The following is a 23,512-nucleotide window of genomic DNA, read 5'->3' on the forward strand; positions in this document are numbered from 1 at the left end:
TCCAGTGTACCAAATAAGGAAGTCTCCTTTAATGGTTAATTAAGGGAGTGTGTACACATAAGCGTGCCTTTCTTTTCTTGTGCAGAAAAGGATAAACCATGTTAGAAAAAATATATTTTGTCTTGTGGTGGGATATTCTTAGTTCTTTTTATTTTTAATTTTAATGTTTTAATTTTGTTTTTTATTTTTGGGAGAGAGAGTACAAGCAGGAGGAGGGACAGACAGGGAGGGAAACACAGAATCCGAAGCAGTCTCCCGGCTCTGAGCTGTCAGCATGGGGGCTCAAACCCATGAGCAGTGAGATCATGACCTGAGCAGAAGTCGGACACTCAACCGACTGAGCCACCCAGGCGCCCTGGGATATTCTTAGTTCTGACACATGGTAGGTGGGAATAATGACCAATTTTCATTTAAGGTCCTGATCTCTTTTGTTCTCCAGCTGTTGACAGTGAATATATTGCTTTTTAAGAGGGAGTATTGTGAGAGTACAGAAGCAAGAACATAGGAAAATTTGAATGTAAAACTGACGTATGTGTTTAAATATAGACAGTGCTTTTGGCTAATCTTAATACTCATCCTTAGGATGTGTCATTTGCTGTAAAGAAAAACAGTCAAAATAATATGAGTTAGTGAAGTGGAATCTTTTAAATATAACTGGAGTATTTTCTGGGGCTGCTAAAGTTTTGAAGTTACATTGACTAACCCATTCTTTCATATTCATGTAAGTTGTGATTCAGAAAAACTGTTAAAAGCCATTTGCCAAATTGTGATATTTTTGACTTCATATTAAAATAAAATAAAAACTGGCTGCTAGACTGATTAGTTTCTACCATATCTAACAAAATTAATGTGTCATACCTGACTTTTATACTTGGTTTTTTTTTATTTCCAAAATTGAACATCAAAATTTTATGTATGTCCACATATTTACTGAAGGCATATTGATTTTTTTTAATCATACTCCTCCTTTTGTAAGTAACTTACAATTGTATCTGTATATTACATTGCATTATTATAAATTTGGTAATGAGAAACAGCATTTAAGTAATGAAAAGTGATTTATTACCTTGCTTTTTAAGGTACATGAATGGATAAAACAATCACCTTGGATTTAAATAATCTTAATCTTGACTAGTTTTATAATTTATTTCTCAGTGGTTTTCATAATATTATATCCCATAGTGCATACTAACATATTTATTTCAGTCAAAACATGAAGTCAGATTTTTTTTCTGTGATACTAATACACTTGCCTTATTTAACAGTTTGATTGTGAGGACTGCCCTTGCTAATTGGGTCTTAGGGTGGGTATTTTATCAGTAAATTAAATACACTAAATCTGTAGTTCAGAGTTTTTAGCTAAAAAGTATGTTGTTAGGTGCAAAAAAAGGAAAGCCCCATTCATCATATTAAGAAACTAATTTCCAATAAAAATTTAGGTTTTGTTTTATTAATTATCTAAAATTATAATATACTTAGATTGTATTGATCAGTTCTTTATTAATTGTAATGATAATTCAACCTAGAAGGAAAAAGCTACCTTAACACCTAAATCTTTATGGTCTCAGGAATAAAATAAAAATACAAACATACTACACTAGAAAATATAGTATTAGAGAGGTGCCTGGCTCAGTCAGTAGAGCATGTGACTCCTGATCTCGAGGTCATGAGTTCGAGCCCCACATTAGGGGTAGAGTTTACTTAAAAAAAAATACACAGTATTAGAAAAAAACACATTAAATTAGAAAATATCTATAAGGGTGGTAGTCTGAAAATATTAATTAAAAAAGAAAAAGGAAAACTGTAATTTATTTCTAAATATTAAGGAAGAGCATGTTCATATATTTTTTAAATGATTATAGATAACCATTGGATATATTTAAATGAGGATGTAATAGTTTTATTTATAGTATACTTGAAATTGCATCCTTTATATTTACTTAAACTCATAATGGAGGGGCGCCTGGGTGGCTCAGTTGGTTAAGCGTCCAACTTCGGCTCAGGTCATGATCTCGCGGTCTGTGGGTTCGAGCCCCTCATCGGGCTCTGTGCTGACAGCTCAGAGCCTGGAGCCTGTTTCAGATTCTATGCCTCCCTCTTCCTCTGACCCTCCCCTGTTCATGCTCTCTCTCTCTCTGTCTCAAAAATAAATAAATGTTAAAAAAAAATAAATAAATAAATAAACTCATAATGGAAAAAATTTAGTTACTAAAATAAAAACTGTGTGAGGGGGACCATAGTTTTTTTTGAAATTATTTTAATTCTTTGAGTACAAAAATACTGGGAGAGCTGCCCTAGGGGTTACCTAGGTAAACTTATTTTTTGCATTGTGAGTTTAGTTTTTGTAGCATTAAGAAAAGGCATTTTCTGGGGTGCCTGGGTGGCTTAGTTGGTTAAGTGTCTGACCTCAGCTCAGGTCATGATCTCGTGGTTTGTGAGTTCGAACCCTGCATCAGGCTCTGTGATGACAGCTCAGAGCCTGGAGCCTGCTTCAGATTCTGTGTCTCCCTCTCTGCCCCTCCTCTGCTCACACTCTCTCAAAAATAAACATTAAAAAAAAACTTTAAAAGTCATTTTTTTGGATAAGTACTTAACTAGTAAAACTATCAAAAATTTTTTTCAGTGAAAATATGAGTTTTGATTTTTTTTTCCCTAGTAATTTTTTTTTTCTTTTGGATTCTGTTTGGAGTCTTGAGTAGGGGAATGGGTTCCTAGTCCTTTCTTCTCACTCTGGATGGATTCTCCTTTTAAGCAGAGAGGAAGACAAAAGAAATGGATATATCATTTCAATCATTCATTCATTCATTCAACAAATAGCAATTGATTGCCTTCCATGCACCAAATGTTGTGCTAAGTAATAAGGATACAATGGCGAACTGGTTGGACAGGACCATATTCTAAAAGACTGGAGTCAGGTAGTAAAGATAGATCTCTGTTATCCAGTATGGTAACTATTAGCTGTATGTGGCTATTTAAATTTAAATTAATTAAAATTAAACGAAGTTAAAATTCAGAGTCTCAGTAATATTAGCCACATTGAAGTGCTCAGTGGCCATATCTGTCTCATGGCTACCACAGAAGACAGTGCAGATATAGAAAATGTTCATTGTCACAGAAAGTGCTATTAGACAATGGCCCAATAGACTGCTAATTAAGAAGTTATGGCACAGGGGCACCTGGGTGGCTCAGTCGGTTGAGCATTTGACTCTTGGTTTCAGCTCAGGTCATGATCTCATGGTCATGGGATGGAGCACTGCGTCAGGCTTTGTGCTAGGAGTGGACCATGCTTGAGATTCTCTCTCTCCCTCTCCCTCTGCCCTCCCCCCCTTGCACATGCTCCTCTTTCTCTCTCTCTCTCTCAAAAAAAAAAGTTATAACACAGTTGATAAGTGCAGTGATATGGATATACAGATTACTATGGGATAACACGGATAATAGCAAGCCTCAGGAAGTTGAGGAAGGCTTTCTAAAGGAAGTGAGCTCTATAGTGAGTCCTGAAGGATAAATATAAGTCATATAGGGAAACAACTGGGAAGCACTTTTCAAGAATAGCTTGTACAAAAGTCTGGAAGTGAAAAGAAAATGCTATATTGAATATACTGAGATGAGGCAGGAAATGGAAGAAGGTGCCAGATCATGTAGAGTCTTATACATTATTTTCAGAAGTTGAGACTTCACAGCCAATTTCTTTATTTAGTTCTCCTCACTGACAGCCATATTTTGAGTTAGTCAGAAATCTATAAAACCTTAGTGATAAGTTGGGCAACTGTTAAATTGTTTGAATTTACATTTAGTCTTCCTAAATGTCATGATAACAAACAAGGTTTCTCTTTTTGAACTATAAAGTCAAAAATTTATTCCTGACATCACTATGAAATACCATTTCAGTTATATTCCATTTGTTAGAAAATTTAAAATGAGGGGCACCTGGGTGGCTCAGTCGGTTAAGCGTCCGACTTCAGCTCAGGTCATGATCTCGTGGTTTGTGAGTTCAAGCCCCACATCGGGCTCTGTGCTATCAGAGCCTGCTTCAGATTCTGTCTCTCCATCTCTCGGCCCCTCCCCTGCTCATGCTCTGTGTCTGTCTCTCAATAATAAATAAACGTTAAAAAAATTAAAAAAAAATTTAAATGATTCTTAGTGGTAAAGAAGTTATCTATTTTGTAGTATGTTTATGTTTCATTACTCTGCTGATTTTATTTTAGGGTGATGAGGAAACATTTGAAAATTATTACCGAAAACAAAGGAAGAAACAAGCAAGACTGGTATTGCAGCCCCAGTCAAATATGGTAAGTTATGTGAACATTTTGAATTGGTTATATTGTCACTTTTTACCTCTTACCCTGCCTTAATTTCTTCAGAGCATGTATCATTATTCATTCAACAACAAATATTTATTGAATATCTACCATTTCCAATAATTGGTTTAGGTGCTAAGGGTATAGCAGTGAACAAAACAGGTAAGTCCCTTCTCTCATGAGCTTACATTCTATTAGAGATAGATAGTAAACAAATAAAATAGTGAATAAATAAAAAGAGAAATAAGAAGATATGTAAAGTATCAGGGAGTGATAATTAGTTTCTGACAATATGGTAGACTATGTACTTGGATTAATTGTTCTACTGACAAAACAACTAAAGATGCTGGATAAAACATTTAAACATTTAAAAAATTATTTTTAACTGCCCTGAGGATTTGGTAGAAAAGTATAGTTAGGAGAAAAACTAAGTGAATATGGAATTGCTCTGTATGGAATTGCACTTGTGATAATTATATGACTAGATGTGTTTGTGAAAACAGTGCATGAAAAAGTGAGTTTTATTGCACGTAATTTATACAGTATATTCCACTATAGAACAAATAAAACAGGGAAACCTAAATGAAGGCAGAAATCCAGATAGGTTTAATTAAGCACTAATTGTGGCTTTTATCATAGAGGCATCTGTTGAATGGGAAAGCATGAATTTTGAGGACATGGGAGTACAGAGAGCCACCCAAAGTAGCTGATAAGAGGTTGTCTCCCTTGTGAAGCTAAGACTCCAAAGAATTAGAGCCTCATTATTAGGATGACCTAGAGATAACAAACATCTGGGGGCACCTGGCTGGCTCACTCAGTAGGGTATGTGACTCTTGATCTTGGGGTCATGGGTTTGAGCCCCACATTGGAAGTAGAGATTACTTAAAAAAAACAAATGGACACAATGTTATATATTTTAAAAATCTAGCAAAACCTCTCTGTTGTTTCCTCCACACACTGTAAGGACATTGCTTATCTTAAATGTTGGTGCTGAAGGAACAAGGCGAAAAAAGATCTCTGAGAATACATAACAAGTGGATTCTCACATGTGTTTGCCACACAGATTTATTCTACTTGGATAATTGAAAAAAATCTCAGGTTGAAAATTTAGTTTGAAGTATTTCTATGCTGATATTGCCAGTAGAAGCAAATGCAGATCTCTGAACTTTCATATCATAATTTCAAGGAAAATTAGCAAATCACAGTCAAAAATAATTATAAAACAACTGAGAATCATTAAAGATATTGGCAACAGAGGGACTCCTGGGTGGCTCAGTTAGTTGTGTCTGACTCTTGATTTCAGCTCAGGTCATGGTACCGTAGTTGTGGGGTCAAGCCCTGCATTGGGCTCTGTGCTGACTGTGGAGCCTGGTTAAGATTCTCTCTCTCCTTCTGCCCTTCTCCCCTGCTTGTGCTCTCTCTGGAAAAAAAAAATATATATATGTGTGTGTGTGTGTGTGTGTGTGTGTGTGTGTGCGTGTGTGTGTGTGTATACATAAATATATAATGTAGGCAACAGAAATAAATCCTAATAAGAGACTTTTAGTGTTTGAATTGTTAGCCATTTATTTTTATTTATTTATTTTTATTTATTTTGGGAGAGAGAGGGAGAGAGAGAGAATCCCAAGCGGGCTCCACACTGTCAGTGCAGAGCCTGAGTTCAAACTCATGAACTGTGAGTAACTGTGAATTTAATGCAAATTAAAACTACAGTGAGATACCACTATCTACCTACTAGACTGACTAAGATGAAAAAGATTTATGATAGATGCCCCAAATTATTAGCCATTTAATATAGTAATTATTGAATATATTTAAATAAAAAGCAAGCTTGCTGATATAAATAGGGAACAAGAAACTGTAAATACTTACCAAAATGAAGAAAAATCAAGTGGAATACCTAGAAATTGAAGATCTACTAATCAAAATTAAAAATTATATCAATAGGTTTAGCAGTTGATGAATTCTTAGTTGATTTGAAGAGATTACTTTGAAAGCCTCACAGGGAGATGAGAGGATAAAAATACAGAAGAGAGACAGAGGGGATACAGAGAGCAAGTCTAACATATCTAGTTGGAATTTCAGAAAGAGAAGCTAGAAATAGACAGAAGAGTATTTGAGGGCATAATGGCTGAGAAGTTTCCAGTATGGACAAGAACTATAAACTTTTACAGAGTCATATCCAAGGAATCCCGAGTAAGTTAAGTAAAAAGAAATACATTCTGAGAGATCTTATAGTGAAATCGCAGACCATAAAGAGAAAATAGAAGACCTGAAAAATAGTATCAGCTAACTTTAGTTAATTGACATTTATTGAATACTCCTCCCCAAATAGCAGAATGCGCATGCTTTTCAAATGCACATAGAAGGTTTACCAAGGTAGATCAAATGCTGGGCTATAAAATAAATCTCAGGAAATATAAAAGACTTGAAATCTTTTGACTACAAGATAATTAAATTATCCATATGCAAAAAAATACTTCTACCTCAATCAGCAATTCAAGAAATGGACCCAAATGCAAGAGATGAAACTTTAAAACTTTTAGAAAAAAAATAAAGGGTAAAATCTTTGTGACCATCGGTTAGGCAGTATTTTCTTAAGTGAGATACCTAAAGCATAAACCATAAGGTAAAGAAATTGTTAAATTGAACATTAAAATGAAGAACTACTCTTCAAAAGGCATTGCCAAGTAGGTGAAAAGACAAGACACAGATGGAGAGAAAATATTTGTAAAACTCATGTCTAACAAAGGGCTTATATTCAGAATATAAAAGAATTTGTATAACTATAAATAATTAAAGCCAAACTAATGGATAAAAGATCCAAGTAGACATTTGTCTAGATATACAAATGAGAAATAAGCACATGAAAAGATGTTCAATATCAATGTTTCATCAGGGAAATGCAAATTAAAACCACAGTGAGATACCACTACATACTTACTAGACTAGCTAAAATTGAAAAGATTGATCATAGCAAATGCTGGTGAGATGTGGAGCATCTGGAACCCTCATGCACTTCGGGTGGGTATAAAAACTAGGGTGCCGCTTTGGAAAATAGTCTGGCAATTTGTTACAATGTTGAGCATGTACTTATGCTACAACCCAGCCGTCTTACTCCTAGGTTTTTACCCATGAGAAATAAAAACAGTGGCATATTTTAAATGCTAAAGGAAAATAACTGTCAACCTAGGATTCTATATCCAGTGAAACAAAGGCAAAGATAGACATTTTCAGACAAAGAAGAGGAGAGTTTGTTACTAAGACACCCTTACTAAGGAAATTCTAAAGAATCTACTTCAGGCAAAAGGAAAGTGGTGCCAAATGGAAGATAGGAGATGCTGGAAGGGATGAATAGCAAAGAAAGTATAAATATGTGGGTGAATCTATGTCAACCATAGAAAATAATGTTAATAAAATATTATGGACTTTAAAACAAGATAAAATTAAAATACACAACAAAAGCATAAATGTGAGGTAGGAGTTAATGAAATGAAACTATACTACAGTTTTCTGAATTGTCCAGAAGAGTAAAAATATTGATTGATTTTAGGGTTTGATTATTTAAGTATGCATAATGCAGTTTCTGGGGTAACCAGTAAAAGAGTGGAAACAAAATATATACTTTCATATAATATTAAAAAATCTAGAATGATAAAAAATAAAATATTCATGTCTTAGTGTTGATAAAAAATAATTGAAACCTATAAGCACTTGATAACATCGACTCAAAATATTTAATACAAGATTGCCAAAACTAAAAGGATAAATGGGAAATCTGTAGTGGATTTTGAAGCATGTCTCAGTATCTTATACACCAAATAGATAAAATATCAATAAGAATATACAACATGCTTAACAGGCTTGTTCTAATAAACCATATAGAAGCCTGTTTCAACAACTGTAGAAACCTCTTCTTTTCAAGCACACATGGCGTATTATAAAATGTGACTAATATACTATCTAATAAAACAAGTATCCAGAAATATCAAACATCTGGTCTCATGTAGATTCCATTCTCTCTGATCATATTTTATTTTATGTATTTATTTAAAAAAATTTTTTTAACGTGTATTTATTAATTGAGAGACAGAGAGACACGGAGCATGAGCAGGGGAGGGATAGAGAGAGGGGGAGACACAGAATCAGAAGCAGGCCCCAGGCTCTGAGCTGTCAGCACAGAGCCTGACGCGGGGCTCGAACTCACACACTGCGAGATCATGACCTGGGCTAAAGTTGTTTGTTCAACTGACTGAGCCACCCAGGCGCCCCATCTCTGATCATAGTATTTTAAAGCTGAAAGGTAAAACTATTTCTTTCCCCACAACCTGAAAAAAAACCCCAGATGTTTGAAAAATTTTTTTAGATGTTTGAAAATTTTGATCACATTTATGAAATATGCAAAATACAGCATTTGAACGTAATTAAAATAATGAAATATTTCATGTAATTAACTTCTAAGAATGAAGTTCAAATGGTCAAATATTTTCCTGTATACCTTTTGTTAAAATTATTAACACGCAATTGTAGATCGTTTTTAAGGAGTTTGACTTTTATTGTGAATCAGATATAAAGTCATTGGAAGGTTTTTAGTGGAAGATATAATGATCTGATTACTCTTTGAAAAGTATCATCCTGGCAGGTATCTGGAGAATAGACTGAAGGGAGCAAGCCTGAAAGCTGGGGAGATTAGGTAGGAGAATGATATAATAGCCCGAGTGAGAAATTATGGTGGCTTGAACTAGCTTACTGTGAAGAAGGTTTTGAAGTTATATTTACTTTTTAACTTGTTTATTGTCTTTCTCTTTTTGAATGCAAGTTACATGAGGGTAAGGGCTTTTTGCTTTTTACCAGTGTAACCCTGATACCTTAAAAATGTATGCAGCATATAGTAGACCCTCAATAAATATTTGTTAATAAATATTGTAGTGACTTGGAACTTACTTTTATGTTACTGGTATTTATTGGTTTAAATTGATTTTTATTTTTCATTTAAAGCATGAAACAGTTGATGGCTATAGAAGATATTTCACTCAAATTGTAGGGTATGTATCTAAAATGGAGATAAATATTATTTTTATATTATGTTAAATGTCAGAACTGCTTGTTTTCTGTTTGGGTTTTAATTTTTTTTTTTTTAACACATGCTATGTTGGTAATTACTGTTTTTAGGTTCTTTGTGGTGGAAGATCACATTTTACATGTGACCCAAGGATTAGTAACCAGGGCATACACTGATGAACTTTGGAACATGGCCCTCTCAAAGATAATTGCTGTCCTTAGAGCTCATTCAGTAAGTCAGCCAAATTATGTTACTAAGTTTTTAATTCAGTTACTTCAGGAACTTCTGAAATGCATGATGTCAGAAGAAAACCGTACCTCCATCATTCTGCATTTTTGGTAGCAGCTCAGATTTGGAAGCAGTAATGTTAGGCTTTTGTCTGGTTATACTGGGTTGTAATTTTGCAACTGACTGGGGCTTCCCAAGACATTTTTAGTCCAGCATTAATAGAAAATGAAGAATTAAGCTGGTCTCATTAGTCTCAACTGACCTCTTCATTAGATCACTGAAAAGCACCGTGAAGAAAGGGTTTTTAATTATCATTCCAAATTCTTTGTTTCCAAAATAAACTCCACCATTAAAACTCAATAGAACTTGTTCTTCGATGTTTATAATTTGTTTGCAGTAATATAATTACAGATTTCTTAAAAATATGCAATTGTCAAAATTTAAACCATTTGAAATAATGACTTTCTATGTAATGGGAAATTTTTTTATGCATTAAAGTAAAATGATCAAATATTTGCATAATACACCTTTTGTGGAAATAATACACTAGTACTATAAAGACTGTTGAAACTAATAATTGCTTATTGTAGATGTTTTCTCAAGACAGTTTTAGTAGCTTACCTTCAATAAAATCTCCCCATACTTAAAATTTTGTAATTACTTATAATTTTATTGTTAGGAATAGAGATTGAAAATATTTTAAAGGATTATTAGCTTATATAGTATTTAGATTGTAAATATACATTTTTTATTTATCAGGAATGTAGATTCTTTATACACTTGTTTGTCCAATGAACTATAACTTTTTCTAACATATTAAAGAATAATTATGTTATGGTCTTTCCCTAAGAATTTTTACTGAATACAGGAAGCCAGCCATGGATTTAACTAATAATCAAGATTTTAAATTTATTATAAGCCTGGCATATTAAAGGAAAATGTTTCAGGTTTTATTTGTTTTCTGGTTTATATTGTTTTCTGGTTATATTTTATTTGACTCTGGTTTATATTTGTTTTCTTTGTTTGTATTTCCACCCCTCCACCTCTACCCCAGTCTTATTGTACTGATCCTGATCTTGTTCTGGAGCTGAAGAATCTCATTGTATTATTTGCAGATACGTTGCAGGTGGGTGATAATATAACATTCAATTTATGACTATTTGAGCACTTAAAGATATATAAAATACAGATCATGCTCATTTATTTTATTATGGATTAGTGGTGGTAAATTAGTAGTAACCAGATGTTTGCTTATGTATTGGTATTCCCTATTACCCAAGACTTTTTATTCTTCCCCCCTTCCTGATTATGAACCCTGGACAGAACTCAGGGAATATTATCGTCTTTTAAAATGTTGATTATTCAGAGAGAATAGATAAAGTATTTCTTTTTTAGATAAATTATTTTCGTAGTTGAAGAAAAAAAAAGTCCATGTTGTAGTGAAAAGAACCCTGAACTAGAAATTAGAAGATAAAGGGGCACCTGGGTGGCTCAGTCAGTTGGGCATCCGACTTTGGCTCAGGTCATGATCTCATGGTTCATGGATTCGAGCCCTGCGTCGGGCTCTGTGCTGACAGCTCAGAGCCTGGAGCCTGCTAAGGATTCTGTGTCTTCTCTCTTTGCCCCTTCCCTACTCGTGCTCTGTCTCTCTCAAAAAGTAAATAAACATTAAAAAAAATTAGAAATTAGAAGATATAAGCACTGCCTTAGGAAGTCACACATGACCCTGAGTTTATATTTTGCCCCTACTATTGACTAATTATATGTTTATAGGTTTTCTAAACTTTAGATCCTCATTTGTGAAAATCAGGTTATTATTAGTTTTCAGGATTGTTTTAAGTGTGATAATAAATATGAAAACATAGTTTGAATTAAAAAAAAAAAGAAAACATATAGTTTGAAACCTGTTTCCACTCATTTCCTTCCTAATTTTAGGTGTACTATGACAATGACCAAATCACTTTACTTCTTTGTGTCTTGTTTTTTTTTCTTTTTAAAAATGAGGTTTAAACTGAACTGTCTCAAAACTCAATGCCTTTGTGATTTTCAGTATCAAAGTTTTAAGCTTGTCCCTTTTACTTGATCACGGATGGGCAAGAATTGATTGCATTTTGTTTTCATGTTTAAACTTAAGGGATTTTTATGGTTGGAATAACATTTCCTGAAATATAGATTGGCATTTTCCAAAGTGTGATAATAGATGTTACTTTAAAAGGAGTTCTGTGGTCAAAACATTTGGGAAATAATTGAAGTAAAACAGACTTCTCCACTAATAGCCTCTTCAGAGCAAATTTATACCATATGATTCCAAAAGGAAGGTGCTTATGCAGCATTTTCCCAATATATTTGAGCTTTGAATCTTTTTCCGCCATATGACATCTTGTAGGTATAGAGCTTCATGTAATATGTTTTAGGAAGTGCTAATTTAAACTATTTGCTTCATCATTAGAGTTTTTCCATCCTAGAATAGTAGTTGTCTACTTTGCTCTTAAACTGAAGAAGATTCTACAAGTTCCTTTAGTAAATTGTTTTATTGTCTTATATCTTTATTAATTTGTATGCCTTATACTGTAACACCAGGATAATGTGGATTTTTTGTTTTCGTAAATTTTGTGACAAATATACCTGTAATCTTGTTGATTTCTCTGCAAAAAAAAAAAACTTGGTAAGTTTTATTGGAGACCACCTTAATTTTTTTAGGTCTAGCTCTAAGTAACTTGAGGGAGTTTTGCTATCCTTAATGACTTAAAGCGTTGCTACTTAAAGCATGGTGGGAATACCACTCACTGGTCCGGAAATGTTACTAGTCCACAAATTATTTATTATGGATCCATAACATAAAGGAGCTTCTGTCTGAATGTAAATCAACTACATTACTAAGTACAAAATTTAGCTTAGTTGGCATATATTTTGTAACAAGAATTTCTCTATGTAGGTTAGCCTCATTCATTTATATTCTGGTGCAAGCTCCTTATCTCTTGGTAAGCCATAACAAACTGTTCTTGAACTGGCACTTTGAGTACAACTGAATCTAGAAAATTTCTATGGTTCCAAGGATTTCTCTAGAGAATCAAAGAAGAGTAATAGACAATATTCAGGTAATAGAGGCATTAGAAAGTAACAGTGATAGGTGTATAAGCCCTTGTAAGCATACCTTTCTCATCTTACTGCTTTGAAATAAGATTGAGGAGGACAAACCAATCCATATTACTTATTCAGAAATCCTGCAATATTTTCATTCCACTGAAAATTGACAGGCTGAGTATTAGGTAGGTCTTACACACTGTAGTCAAGTTATACCTTTTAATTAAAGAATTGGGGAGGGTCTTTTCATAAAAACTAGAAAACATTGCATAATATTTAGTTTTTAAAATTGGCCCTTTGCCACCCTAAGGAAAGTTTTCTTTTCATATGTCATTTTATTACTTAAAACAATGCTGACTAAACAATAACGTTAAAAAATAACACCAACATATTATAGTTCTGCTTACTACGCATTGAGTAAATCACAAGTAAACATTTATGATTCATTACTAACATTTTTTGAGCACCCACTATGTGCTAGTAGCTAGATGATATATAAAACGATAGAGACCTAAAAATCAGACAATAGGGAAATAAAAATTCTTCAATAAATTTACGGTTTAAACAGATAAGATGTATAAGACATACTAATATAGCAATATATTAAAAACCTTTGGGCTCACAGAAGATGGAATGTCTGACTTTAATTCTAGATTGGGAAAGTCTGTACAGAAAGTTGAAATGGGAGTTGGGTTTTATTTTTATTTATTTATTATTATTATTTTTACTGTTATTTATTTATTTATTTATTTATTTATTTATTTATTTATTTTTTATGAAATTTATTGACAAATTGGTTTCCATGCAACACCCAGTGCTCATCCCAAAAGGTGCCCTCCTCAATACCCATCACCCACCCTCTCCTCCCTCCCACCCCCCATCAACCCTCAGTTTGTTCTCAGTTTTTAACAGTCTCTTATGCTTTGGCTCTCTCCCATTCTAAACTCTTTTTTTTTTTTTTTTCCTTCCCCTCCCCCATGGGTTCCTGTTAAGTTTCTCAGGATCCACATAAGAGTGAAACCATATGGTATCTGTCTTTCTCTGTATGGCTTATTTCCCTTAGCATCACACTCTCCACTTCCATCCACGTTGCTACAAAAGGCCATATTTCATTTTTTCTCATTGCCACGTAATATTCCATTGTGTATATAAACCACAATTTCTTTATCCATTCATCAGTTGATGGACATTTAGGCTCTTTCCATAATTTGGCTATTGTTGAGAGTGCTGCTATGAACATTGGGGTACAAGTGGCCCTATGCATCAGTACTCCTGTATCCCTTGGATAAATTCCTAGCAGTGCTATTGCTGGGTCATAGGGTAGGTCTATTTTTAATTTTCTGAGGAACCTCCACACTGCTTTCCAGAGCGGCTGCACCAATCTGCATTCCCACCAACAGTGCAAGAGGGTTCCCGTTTCTCCACATCCTCTCCAGCATCTATAGTCTCCTGATTTGTTCATTTTGGCCACTCTGACTGGCGTGAGGTGATACCTGAGTGTGGTTTTGATTTGTATTTCCCTGATAAGGAGCGACGCTGAACATCTTTTCATGTGCCTGTTGGCCATCCGGATGTCTTCTTTAGAGAAGTGTCTGTTCATGTTTTCTGCCCATTTCTTCACTGGGTTATTTGTTTTTCGGGTGTGGAGTTTGGTGAGCTCTTTATAGATTTTAGATACTAGCCCTTTGTCCGATATGTCATTTGCAAATATCTTTTCCCATTCCGTTGGTTGCCTTTTAGTTTTGTTGGTTGTTTCCTTTGCTGTGCAGAAGCTTTTTATCTTCATAAGGTCCCAGTAATTCACTTTTGCTTTTAATTCCCTTGCCTTTGGGGATGTGTCGAGTAAGAGATTGCTACGGCTGAGGTCAGAGAGGTCTTTTCCTGCTTTCTTCTCTAAGGTTTTGATGGTTTCCTGTCTCACATTTAGGTCCTTTATCCATTTTGAGTTTATTTTTGTGAATGGTGTGAGAAAGTGGTCTAGTTTCAACCGTCTGCATGTTGCTGTCCAGTTCTCCCAGCACCATTTGTTAAAGAGGCTGCCTTTTTTCCATTGGATGTTCTTTCCTGCTTTGTCAAAGATGAGTTGGCCATACGTTTGTGGGTCTAGTTCTGGGGTTTCTATTCTATTCCATTGGTCTATGTGTCTGTTTTTGTGCCAGGGAGTTGGGTTTTAAAAGATGAGTTCAGCAAATACACACTAGGAAAGGGACATGAATGACAAAGGAAATAAAATACCATGTGTAAACTGTAGATAGAGGGATAGTATGGTGATAGAAAGAAGATGGGTGTGAGCAAAGAAGGGCAAATAGTGGTAATGAAACTGACAAGGTAGTTTGACCCAGATTATGGCAGGTCTTGTGGAACTTCAGTAAGTCTTCTGTAGTTCTTAACCAGGGGGATGGCGTGATCAGATTTGCACTTTTAAATGATAATCTTGAGAGTCTTTGCAATAGATTGAGTTGGAAGAGACAGATAGTTGGAATTTCAGTTTAGGAAGCTCTTATAATGGTCTAGGCAAGAGATGTGGCAGACCAAAATAAAGCAGTGGCACTGGGAATATTTCTGGAAAAAAGAAAGTAAGTGGTGGAGAAGAATGATGGATTTGAAAGAGATTTGTTAAGGAGGTAAAATCAAAAGGATTTGTTAAATGATATGTTTGAGTGTGGGGTGTTTAAATGTTTTTCAAGTTTCTTCCTAATAACTGAATTGATGGTAGAACTATTAACAGAGATAGGAAATAGGAAAAACACTTGGTTTAGTTAGAAACGGAAGAGATAAGCTAACTTTAGTGTGTTTGCTTGCTGGCAGCCTCATTGGAGATGTCTAACAGGTGTTGGAGATGTCTAACAGCCTCATTGGAGATGTCTAACAGGTTTAGAAATATTTGGAGTTTCCAAATAACTAGAGATGTAGATTCAGAATAATCAGAGAAAATAGTGTTTGAAGTCAGTAGACTTCACATTATGCTAGAGACCTAGAAGAAAAACATCGAAGGACGGAGATAGAAGAAAAAGGAAAACTGGAAGAACTGTTCATAGATAAAAGGAGAACAAGGAGAGAGAGTGATGTTACAGAATTCAAAGTAGACAAGTTTCAAGAGAGAGGTAATGTAGAGTGAGAGATCATTGACTTTTATATTTAGGAGGTAATCTGTGACATTGTTGAGAGAAGTTTTAAAGGAATAGCGGTGGGAGTTAGATTGTAGTAGGTTTGGCTATATGAAGAGAGTACAAAGGGAGGCAGCTGGCAGGCACAGCAAATTGAGGGGGCTTTTTTGTTTTTCTTACTATTGTTTCTTATTTTTCTTGGCTTAAAGATGGGAGTTCATTTAACATATTTATTTAGCCAAGGGAAAGGAACTAGTGGAAATTAAAGACAATGGTGAATAAATAATCCATGAAACAGTTCCTGCAAGCAGAGTAGGATCAAAAATAAAGAAGAGGGAAACCTTGAAGGGGAAAAAGGACAAATCTGTAAGGTGGGCAGAAATATTTGGTCCTGAAATGGGTAAAATTTCATTGAATTTCGAAAGGAATAAAGTTTTGGAGAGTGTATATTTGATGGAAAGGTGTATATTTCCCCTGTACAGTGAAGTCAATCTTAAATTGAAGGTGCAAAATGAAGCTAGTGTGTTTCAGACAAAATATATTCTCTTTTCTTCTTTTATCCTTTTTAGGGCCACTTCCCAAGACACCATTATATATGCAGGTCACTAATCTTGAACTTTTTCTCCAGTTTTGACTTCTACTACTTTTGAAGGTTAACCGTGTAATCCAGACTGAAAAGAGAGAGGAGAAATGGAAAAATTATTCCAGCTTCATAAAAGTCTTTCTAAACTCTCTTATCTCATGCAACCTAGTAGAAAGTCAAAAGGATAACTTATTTTTGTGCTGTTGTAATGACATACAATATGATGTAGTGATCACTTGCAAATAGTTCTCCAATATTTTCAACATTTCTCTAATGTATACCTTTACTTATTTGACTTGTTTATCTGCTTGTGTTGTGTTTTAGGGTTATGGTTTTCCAGTGAACCGACTTTTTGACCTTTTATTTGAAATAAGAGATCAATACAATGAAACACTGCTTAAGAAATGGGCTGGAGTTTTCAGGTTAGTCTAAAGCCATGGAACCTTAATGTAAGGAAAAAGTTTGTTATATACTTTAGAATATAAAAATGCTTATATGATTTCGCATTTAGCAATAAAAATGCTTATAATTATTTTTTATTGTGGTAAAATATACATAACAAGTTTTGCCATTTTAACCTTTTTAAAATGTACAGTTCAGTGACATTAGTATATTTATGTTGTTGCAACCATCCCCACTATCCTTTTAGAAATTTTTCATCTTCCCAGACTGAAACTGTACAAATTAAACATTAACTCCTAGTCCCTTCTTCTAGCCCCAGCAATCACCATTGTAGTTTGTCTCTATGAATTTGACTACTCTCTGTATTTTATGTAAGTGGACTCATACAGTGTTTGTTTTTTTGTGTGTGTCTGGATTATTTCACTTAGCATAATGTTTCCAAGTTGCATCCATGTTGTAGCATGTACCAGAATCTCATTTTTCAAGGCTAAATAATATTCCACTGTATGTATATCACATTTTATTTATTTATTCATCTTTGATATTTGGGTCATTTCCACCTTTTGGCTGTTGTGAGTAATGCTGCTATGAACACTGATGTATAGATACATGTTTGAGTTTCTGTTTTCAGTTCTTTGGAAAATATACCCAGAAGTGGAATTGCTGGATTATATGGCAGATATATGTTTAATAAATTGAGGAACTGCCATACTGTTTTCCATAATGGCTGGAAGACTTATAATAAAATTTAAAAAAATTTTTTAAAATGTTTATTCATTTTTGAGAGACAGAGTTTATAGGTAGGATGAGGCAGAGAGAGAGGGAGACACAGAATCCAAAGCAAGCTCCAGGCTCTGAGCTGTCAGCACAGAGCCCAACACAGGGCTCGAACTCATGAGCTGTGAGATCATGACCTGAGCTGAAGTCAGAGGCTTAACCAATTGAGCCACCCAGGCGCCCCTATAATAAATTTTTAATTGAACTACTTTTATTTCTAATCTCTGTAGTTTGTTTTCCCCAATAAATGATAGATGTAAGGCTATAAGTATTCAAAGGTATTTAGTATTAGAAACAGAGATTTATAGCTTTTAAATTTTGTTTGGAAGGGCGCCTGGGTGGCTCAGTCGGTTAAGTGTCTGACTCTTGGTCTTCAGTTCAGGTCATGATCTCGCAGTCCTGAAATTGAGCCCTGAGTAGGGCTCTGCCGATGGGCTCTGTCAGGCTTCTCCTCTGTTTGCTTCTCCCCTGCTTGCACGCGCACGCGCTCTCTCTCTCTCTCCTCCCCCACCCCCCCCCACACAAAATAAATAAACTTAAATAAAAAATAAATTTGTTTGGAGAAAGTGCTGTTTTTACAAACAATGTAACTAGACTAAAAATCTTTAAAGCATCTAATTAGGAAAATTACTTTTGCTTTAATCACTTGCCTGCAGGGTATGGAAAAAGTATTTTATAATCTGTTGTAATCTATATAACTTTGTATTGCCATGAAAAGAGAAATCTGTTCCCTAATTCTAAAATCCTTTATCCCTCCATCCTCCTTCCCTCCCCCCTCCTCCCCTTTCCCCTCTCTTCCTTTCTTTTTTTCTTTCTTTCAAAAATAAAAATGTAAATCTTGAGATCTTACATCTAGGTCACCCAAATATAGAAATGATGTGGCAGTAATATTTAATGAGATTAAAACAGAAAATATGTTAAATGATTTAACATCAGCTTGACATTTGCCTTATCAGTTTTCAAAACTAAACAGAGATGACCTGAATACTGTGATAGAAATCTTTTCAATTTTTTTTTAATGTTTATTTATTTGTGAGAGAGAGAGAGCATGTGAGCAGGGGAGGGACAAAGAGAGAGGGAGACACAGAATCTGAAGCAGGCTCCAGGCTCCGAGCTGTCAGCGCAGAGCCCGATGTGGGGCTCGAACCCACAAGCTGTGAGATCATGACCTGAGCCGAAGTCAGATGCTTAACTGACTGAGCCACCCAGGGGCTACAAATAGAAATCTTTTTAAAATACCTGAGTTGTTCACAAGGTATTTTCACTTTTATTAACATCAACCAAATAAATTCTTATTTGCACTTTTTGTATTAACATTTCTTAGGGGTTATATTGTCAGGATGTTGTCTCAAGGGGACTGTTGACAGTCTTGATGACACATATAAGGCATCAACAATTTTTGATCTTCAGTAGTTTAGAAATATGGGTAGTGCTTATTGATGGGTGGCAATCTATAATGTCTACACTTTGATGTAATGTGATATAATCTATCTTTATATATAAAATCTTTACTTATAGGGTTGATGTTAATAACTTGCCCTCTTCAGAAGAGTGTTTAAGTTTTTATAATTGTTGATAGATTTGTATTGAGCCAGCTGTCTTATTTATCATAAGACTTCTACTAGTAAGATTGTCGCCCAAGATGGGGAAAAACCATGAAGTATTGTTTTCTGTATAATTCTCAAAGGTTTTTTGACTTCTACTTTTTTTTTTTTTTTACTTCTACTTTTAATACCCTTCTAGATCATTCCTTTTGCCTAAAATTTTAAGCAGTAATAGAGGGACACCTGGCTGGCTCAGTAGGTAGAGCATGTGACTCTTGATCTCAGGGTTTTAAGTTTAAGCCTCATGTTGAGTGTAGAGATTACTTAAAAATAAAATTTGGGGGGAAAAATAGCAGAATTTAAGCTTTTCTTATTCCTGACCTATATATCTTCAAAAATAAACTTTGACTTCACAAGTAGTGAAGTGACAACAATGGCTAAGAGGTAAAAGTTATCATCAGTACTGAATAATTAAGATTTGACTATTTCCATGATAGAATTTATAATCTGTTATAGTTTATTTATGTGTGTGTATGGTTCCCTCCAGCTATATTGTGAATACCAGTGTTTTATTTATATTTATATTCTTTTTTTTTTAATATATATGAAATTTATTGACCAATTGGTTTCCATACAACACCCAGTGCTCATCCTAAAAGGTGCCCTCCTCAATACCCATCACCCACCCTCTCCTCCCTCCCACCCCCCATCAACCCTCAGTTTGTTCTCAGTTTTTAACAGTCTCTTATGCTTTGGCTCTCTCCCACTCTAACCTCTTTTTTTTTTTTTTTCCTTCCCCTTTCCCATGGGTTCCTGTTAAGTTTCTCAGGATCCACATAAGAGTGAAACCATATGGTATCTGTCTTTCTCTGTATGGCTTATTTCCCTTAGCATCACACTCTCCACTTCCATCCACATTGCTACAAAAGGCCATATTTCATTTTTTCTCATTGCCACGTAATATTCCATTGTGTATATAAACCACAATTTCTTTATCCATTCATCAGTTGATGGACATTTAGGCTCTTTCCATAATTTGGCTATTGTTGAGAGTGCTGCTATGAACATTGGGGTACAAGTGGCCCTATGCATCAGTACTCCTGTATCCCTTGGATAAATTCCTAGCAGTGCTATTGCTGGGTCATAGGGTAGGTCTATTTTTAATTTTCTGAGGAACCTCCACACTGCTTTCCAGAGCGGCTGCACCAATCTGCATTCCCACCAACAGTGCAAGAGGGTTCCCGTTTCTCCACATCCTCTCCAGCATCTATAGTCTCCTGATTTGTTCATTTTGGCCACTCTGACTGGCGTGAGGTGATACCTGAGTGTGGTTTTGATTTGTATTTCCCTGATAAGGAGCGACGCTGAACATCTTTTCATGTGCCTGTTGGCCATCTGGATGTCTTCTTTAGAGAAGTGTCTGTTCATGTTTTCTGCCCATTTCTTCACTGGGTTATTTGTTTTTCGGGTGTGGAGTTTGGTGAGCTCTTTATAGATTTTAGATACTAGCCCTTTGTCCGATATGTCATTTGCAAATATCTTTTCCCATTCCGTTGGTTGCCTTTTAGTTTTGTTGGTTGTTTCCTTTGCTGTGCAGAAGCTTTTTATCTTCATAAGGTCCCAGTAATTCACTTTTGCTTTTAATTCCCTTGCCTTTGGGGATGTGTCGAGTAAGAGATTGCTACGGCTGAGGTCAGAGAGGTCTTTTCCTGCTTTCTTCTCTAAGGTTTTGATGGTTTCCTGTCTCACATTTAGGTCCTTTATCCATTTTGAGTTTATTTTTGTGAATGGTGTGAGAAAGTGGTCTAGTTTCAACCGTCTGCATGTTGCTGTCCAGTTCTCCCAGCACCATTTGTTAAAGAGGCTTTTTTCCATTGGATGTTCTTTCCTGCTTTGTCAAAGATGAGTTGGCCATACGTTTGTGGGTCTAGTTCTGGGGTTTCTATTCTATTCCATTGGTCTATGTGTCTGTTTTTGTGCCATATATTTATATTTTTGATTGCCTAGCCCCAAGTACAGTGCTTTACACAGAGTAGGACCTCAGTAAATGTTTATAGAATTCAGTTCAGTAAACAGTCACTTTGAAGACCACATTAACATTTTCAGAATGTGAAAGTACCATTCATTAAATTATCTCGCCTTTCATATTAACTGATTCCCTGGCATTTGTATAAAGTAAGTAGTTTATGGTCTTCTGGTAGTTTCTTAACCTGTAACTTGCCTTTTAAAAAGATTTTCATTTCAGTATAGTTAGCATACAGTATTATATTAGTTTCAGGTGTGCAATATAGTGGTTCAACAATTCTGTTACTCAGTGTTCATCAAGATAATTGTATACTTTTTAAAAAATGTATTTATTAAGAGAGGGAGGGAGAGAGAGAGCGCGAGCACAAGTGGGGGAGGGGCGGAGAGAAAGAGAGACAGAATCCCAAGCAGGCTCTATGTCAACAGCACAGAGTCTGACGAGAGGCTCGAACCCGTGAACTGTGAGATCATGACCTGAGCTGAGGCTAAGTACCAGATGCTTAACCAACTGTGCCCTCCAGGTGCCCCCAAGATAATAATTCATTGTATTCTTAATTCCCTTTACCTGTTTCACCCATACTTCCACCCACCTCCCCTCTGGTAACCATCTATTTGTTCTCTGTAGTGTAACTTGTCTTTTAAACCCTTATTTTAAAACACTATTTAGAAGGAAATAGGATTGGGGCACCTGGGTGGCTCAGTCAGTTAAGCATCCAGCTTTGGCTCAGGTCATGATCTTGAGGTTCATGAGTTCAAGCCCATGTCGGGCTCTGTGCTAACAGCTTAGAGCCTGAAGCCTGCTTCTGATTCTGTGTCTCGCTCTCCCTAGCTCATGTTCTCTCTCGCTCTCTAAAAATAAATAAAAAATAAATTTAAAAATTAAAAAAAAAAAGGAAGGACGTAGGATTAGTTGAAACCTCTCGCGATATTTTAGGTGAACAGTGTCTTTTTAAAATTTTTATTTTATATCTTGTTTGTTTATACTTTTAAGTTAGTTAACATACATACACTGTATGTATACATACACTGTATGTCTTGGCTTCAGGAGTAGAACCCAGTGATTCGTCACTTACATGTAACACCCAGTGCTCATCCCAACATGTGCCTTCCTTAATGCCAATCACCCATTTACCTCGCCCCCATCAACCCTCAGTTTGTTCTCTGTATTTAAGAGTCTTATGGTTTGCCTCCCTCTCTGTTTTTATCTTATTTTTCCTTCCCTTCCCCTATGATCATCTGCTAAGTTTCTCATATTCCACGTGTGAGTGAAATCATCTGTCTTTCTATGACCGACTTATTTGCTTAGCATAATACCCTCCAGTTACATCCACATTGTTGCAAATGGCAAGATTTCATTCTTTTCAGAGAGAGAAAAGGAGAGAGAGAGAGAGAGAACTGGGAAGGGGCAGAGAGAGAGGCAGAGAGAGAGAATCCCAAGTAAGCCCCTCACTGTCAGCACTGAACCCGATTCAAGACTCAATCTCACGAATTATGAGAATGTGACCCAAGCCGAAATCAAGAGTCAGATGCTTCACTGACTAAGCCACCAGGCGCCTCTAGCCAAACAGAGTCTTATTCCTCCCCCACCCGGAACAGAGTTTTATTGTAACTATTTTGTGCACCATCAGGATTTACAAACTTGTGCCTTTATTTCCAGTCTCATCAAGGCTCCAGACCCCATTTATCAATGAGATACCAGTCATCCAGTTGAAATCATATCCTCTTGTATTCCATACTTCAGCAAATGTCTCTAATGAGGTGCCATATACATCATTTGTCCATTTGCCCTGTTTGGAAATTACAGATTCATCCAGAATATACCTTCCCTCATAATTTTCATTTAGTTTTTAAATCCTATGTATATATTTTATTTCTTAAACCTCTTCTTTTTGCCACCTCCTTTCTGTCCCCACTAGGACAGCTTTAATTCAGATCCTCATCACCTTTAATCTAGATTATTCTTCAGTCTTTCTCACTGGCCTCTGTGTTCATTATTGTCCTCCCGATTTATCCTCCACATAATGGACATACCACATTTCTCTGCCTAAAACCTGTTAATGGTACTCCAGTGCCTACAGGATAAAATCTGGATGACTCTGTTTGTCCCCCTGCCCGGCCTCATGTACACCGTATCTCTTGTGTACTTTACGCTCTAGTAGTACTGCACTACCTATGGTTTTACTCACTCCCACACTCATACTTTTTTACCCCTTACGCTTTTGCTTGTTATGTTCCATCTTTCTGAAATGCTGTTCTTCCATAATCTCATTAGAAGTATTTCTTTTCTCAGGGGCGCCTGGGTGGCTCAGTCGGTTAGGCGTCCGACTTCAGCTCAGGTCATGATCTCGCTGTTTGTGAGTTCGAGCCCCACGTCCGGCTCTGTGCTGACAGCTCGGAGCCTG

At 35.6% G+C, this 23,512-nt stretch overlaps 1 protein-coding gene across 7 annotated transcripts in view; it reads left to right on the top strand.

Moving 5' to 3' along the window:
* Positions 1-23,512, top strand: part of EXOC6 (exocyst complex component 6) — a 277,514-nt gene that overhangs the window by 139,825 nt on the left and 114,177 nt on the right. For all 7 annotated transcript variants that reach the window (XM_047824816.1, XM_047824814.1, XM_047824819.1 and 4 more), the window contains 5 exons: positions 4,206-4,289; positions 9,297-9,343; positions 9,471-9,591; positions 10,643-10,714; positions 16,687-16,784. In XM_047824816.1, the coding sequence (XP_047680772.1) occupies positions 4,206-4,289; positions 9,297-9,343; positions 9,471-9,591; positions 10,643-10,714; positions 16,687-16,784 (422 nt within the window). The remainder of the gene's footprint in view (positions 1-4,205; positions 4,290-9,296; positions 9,344-9,470; positions 9,592-10,642; positions 10,715-16,686; positions 16,785-23,512) is intronic.

This window comes from Prionailurus viverrinus, chromosome D2 (assembly GCF_022837055.1).
Source record: "Prionailurus viverrinus isolate Anna chromosome D2, UM_Priviv_1.0, whole genome shotgun sequence".
Lineage (NCBI taxonomy): Eukaryota > Metazoa > Chordata > Mammalia > Carnivora > Felidae > Prionailurus > Prionailurus viverrinus.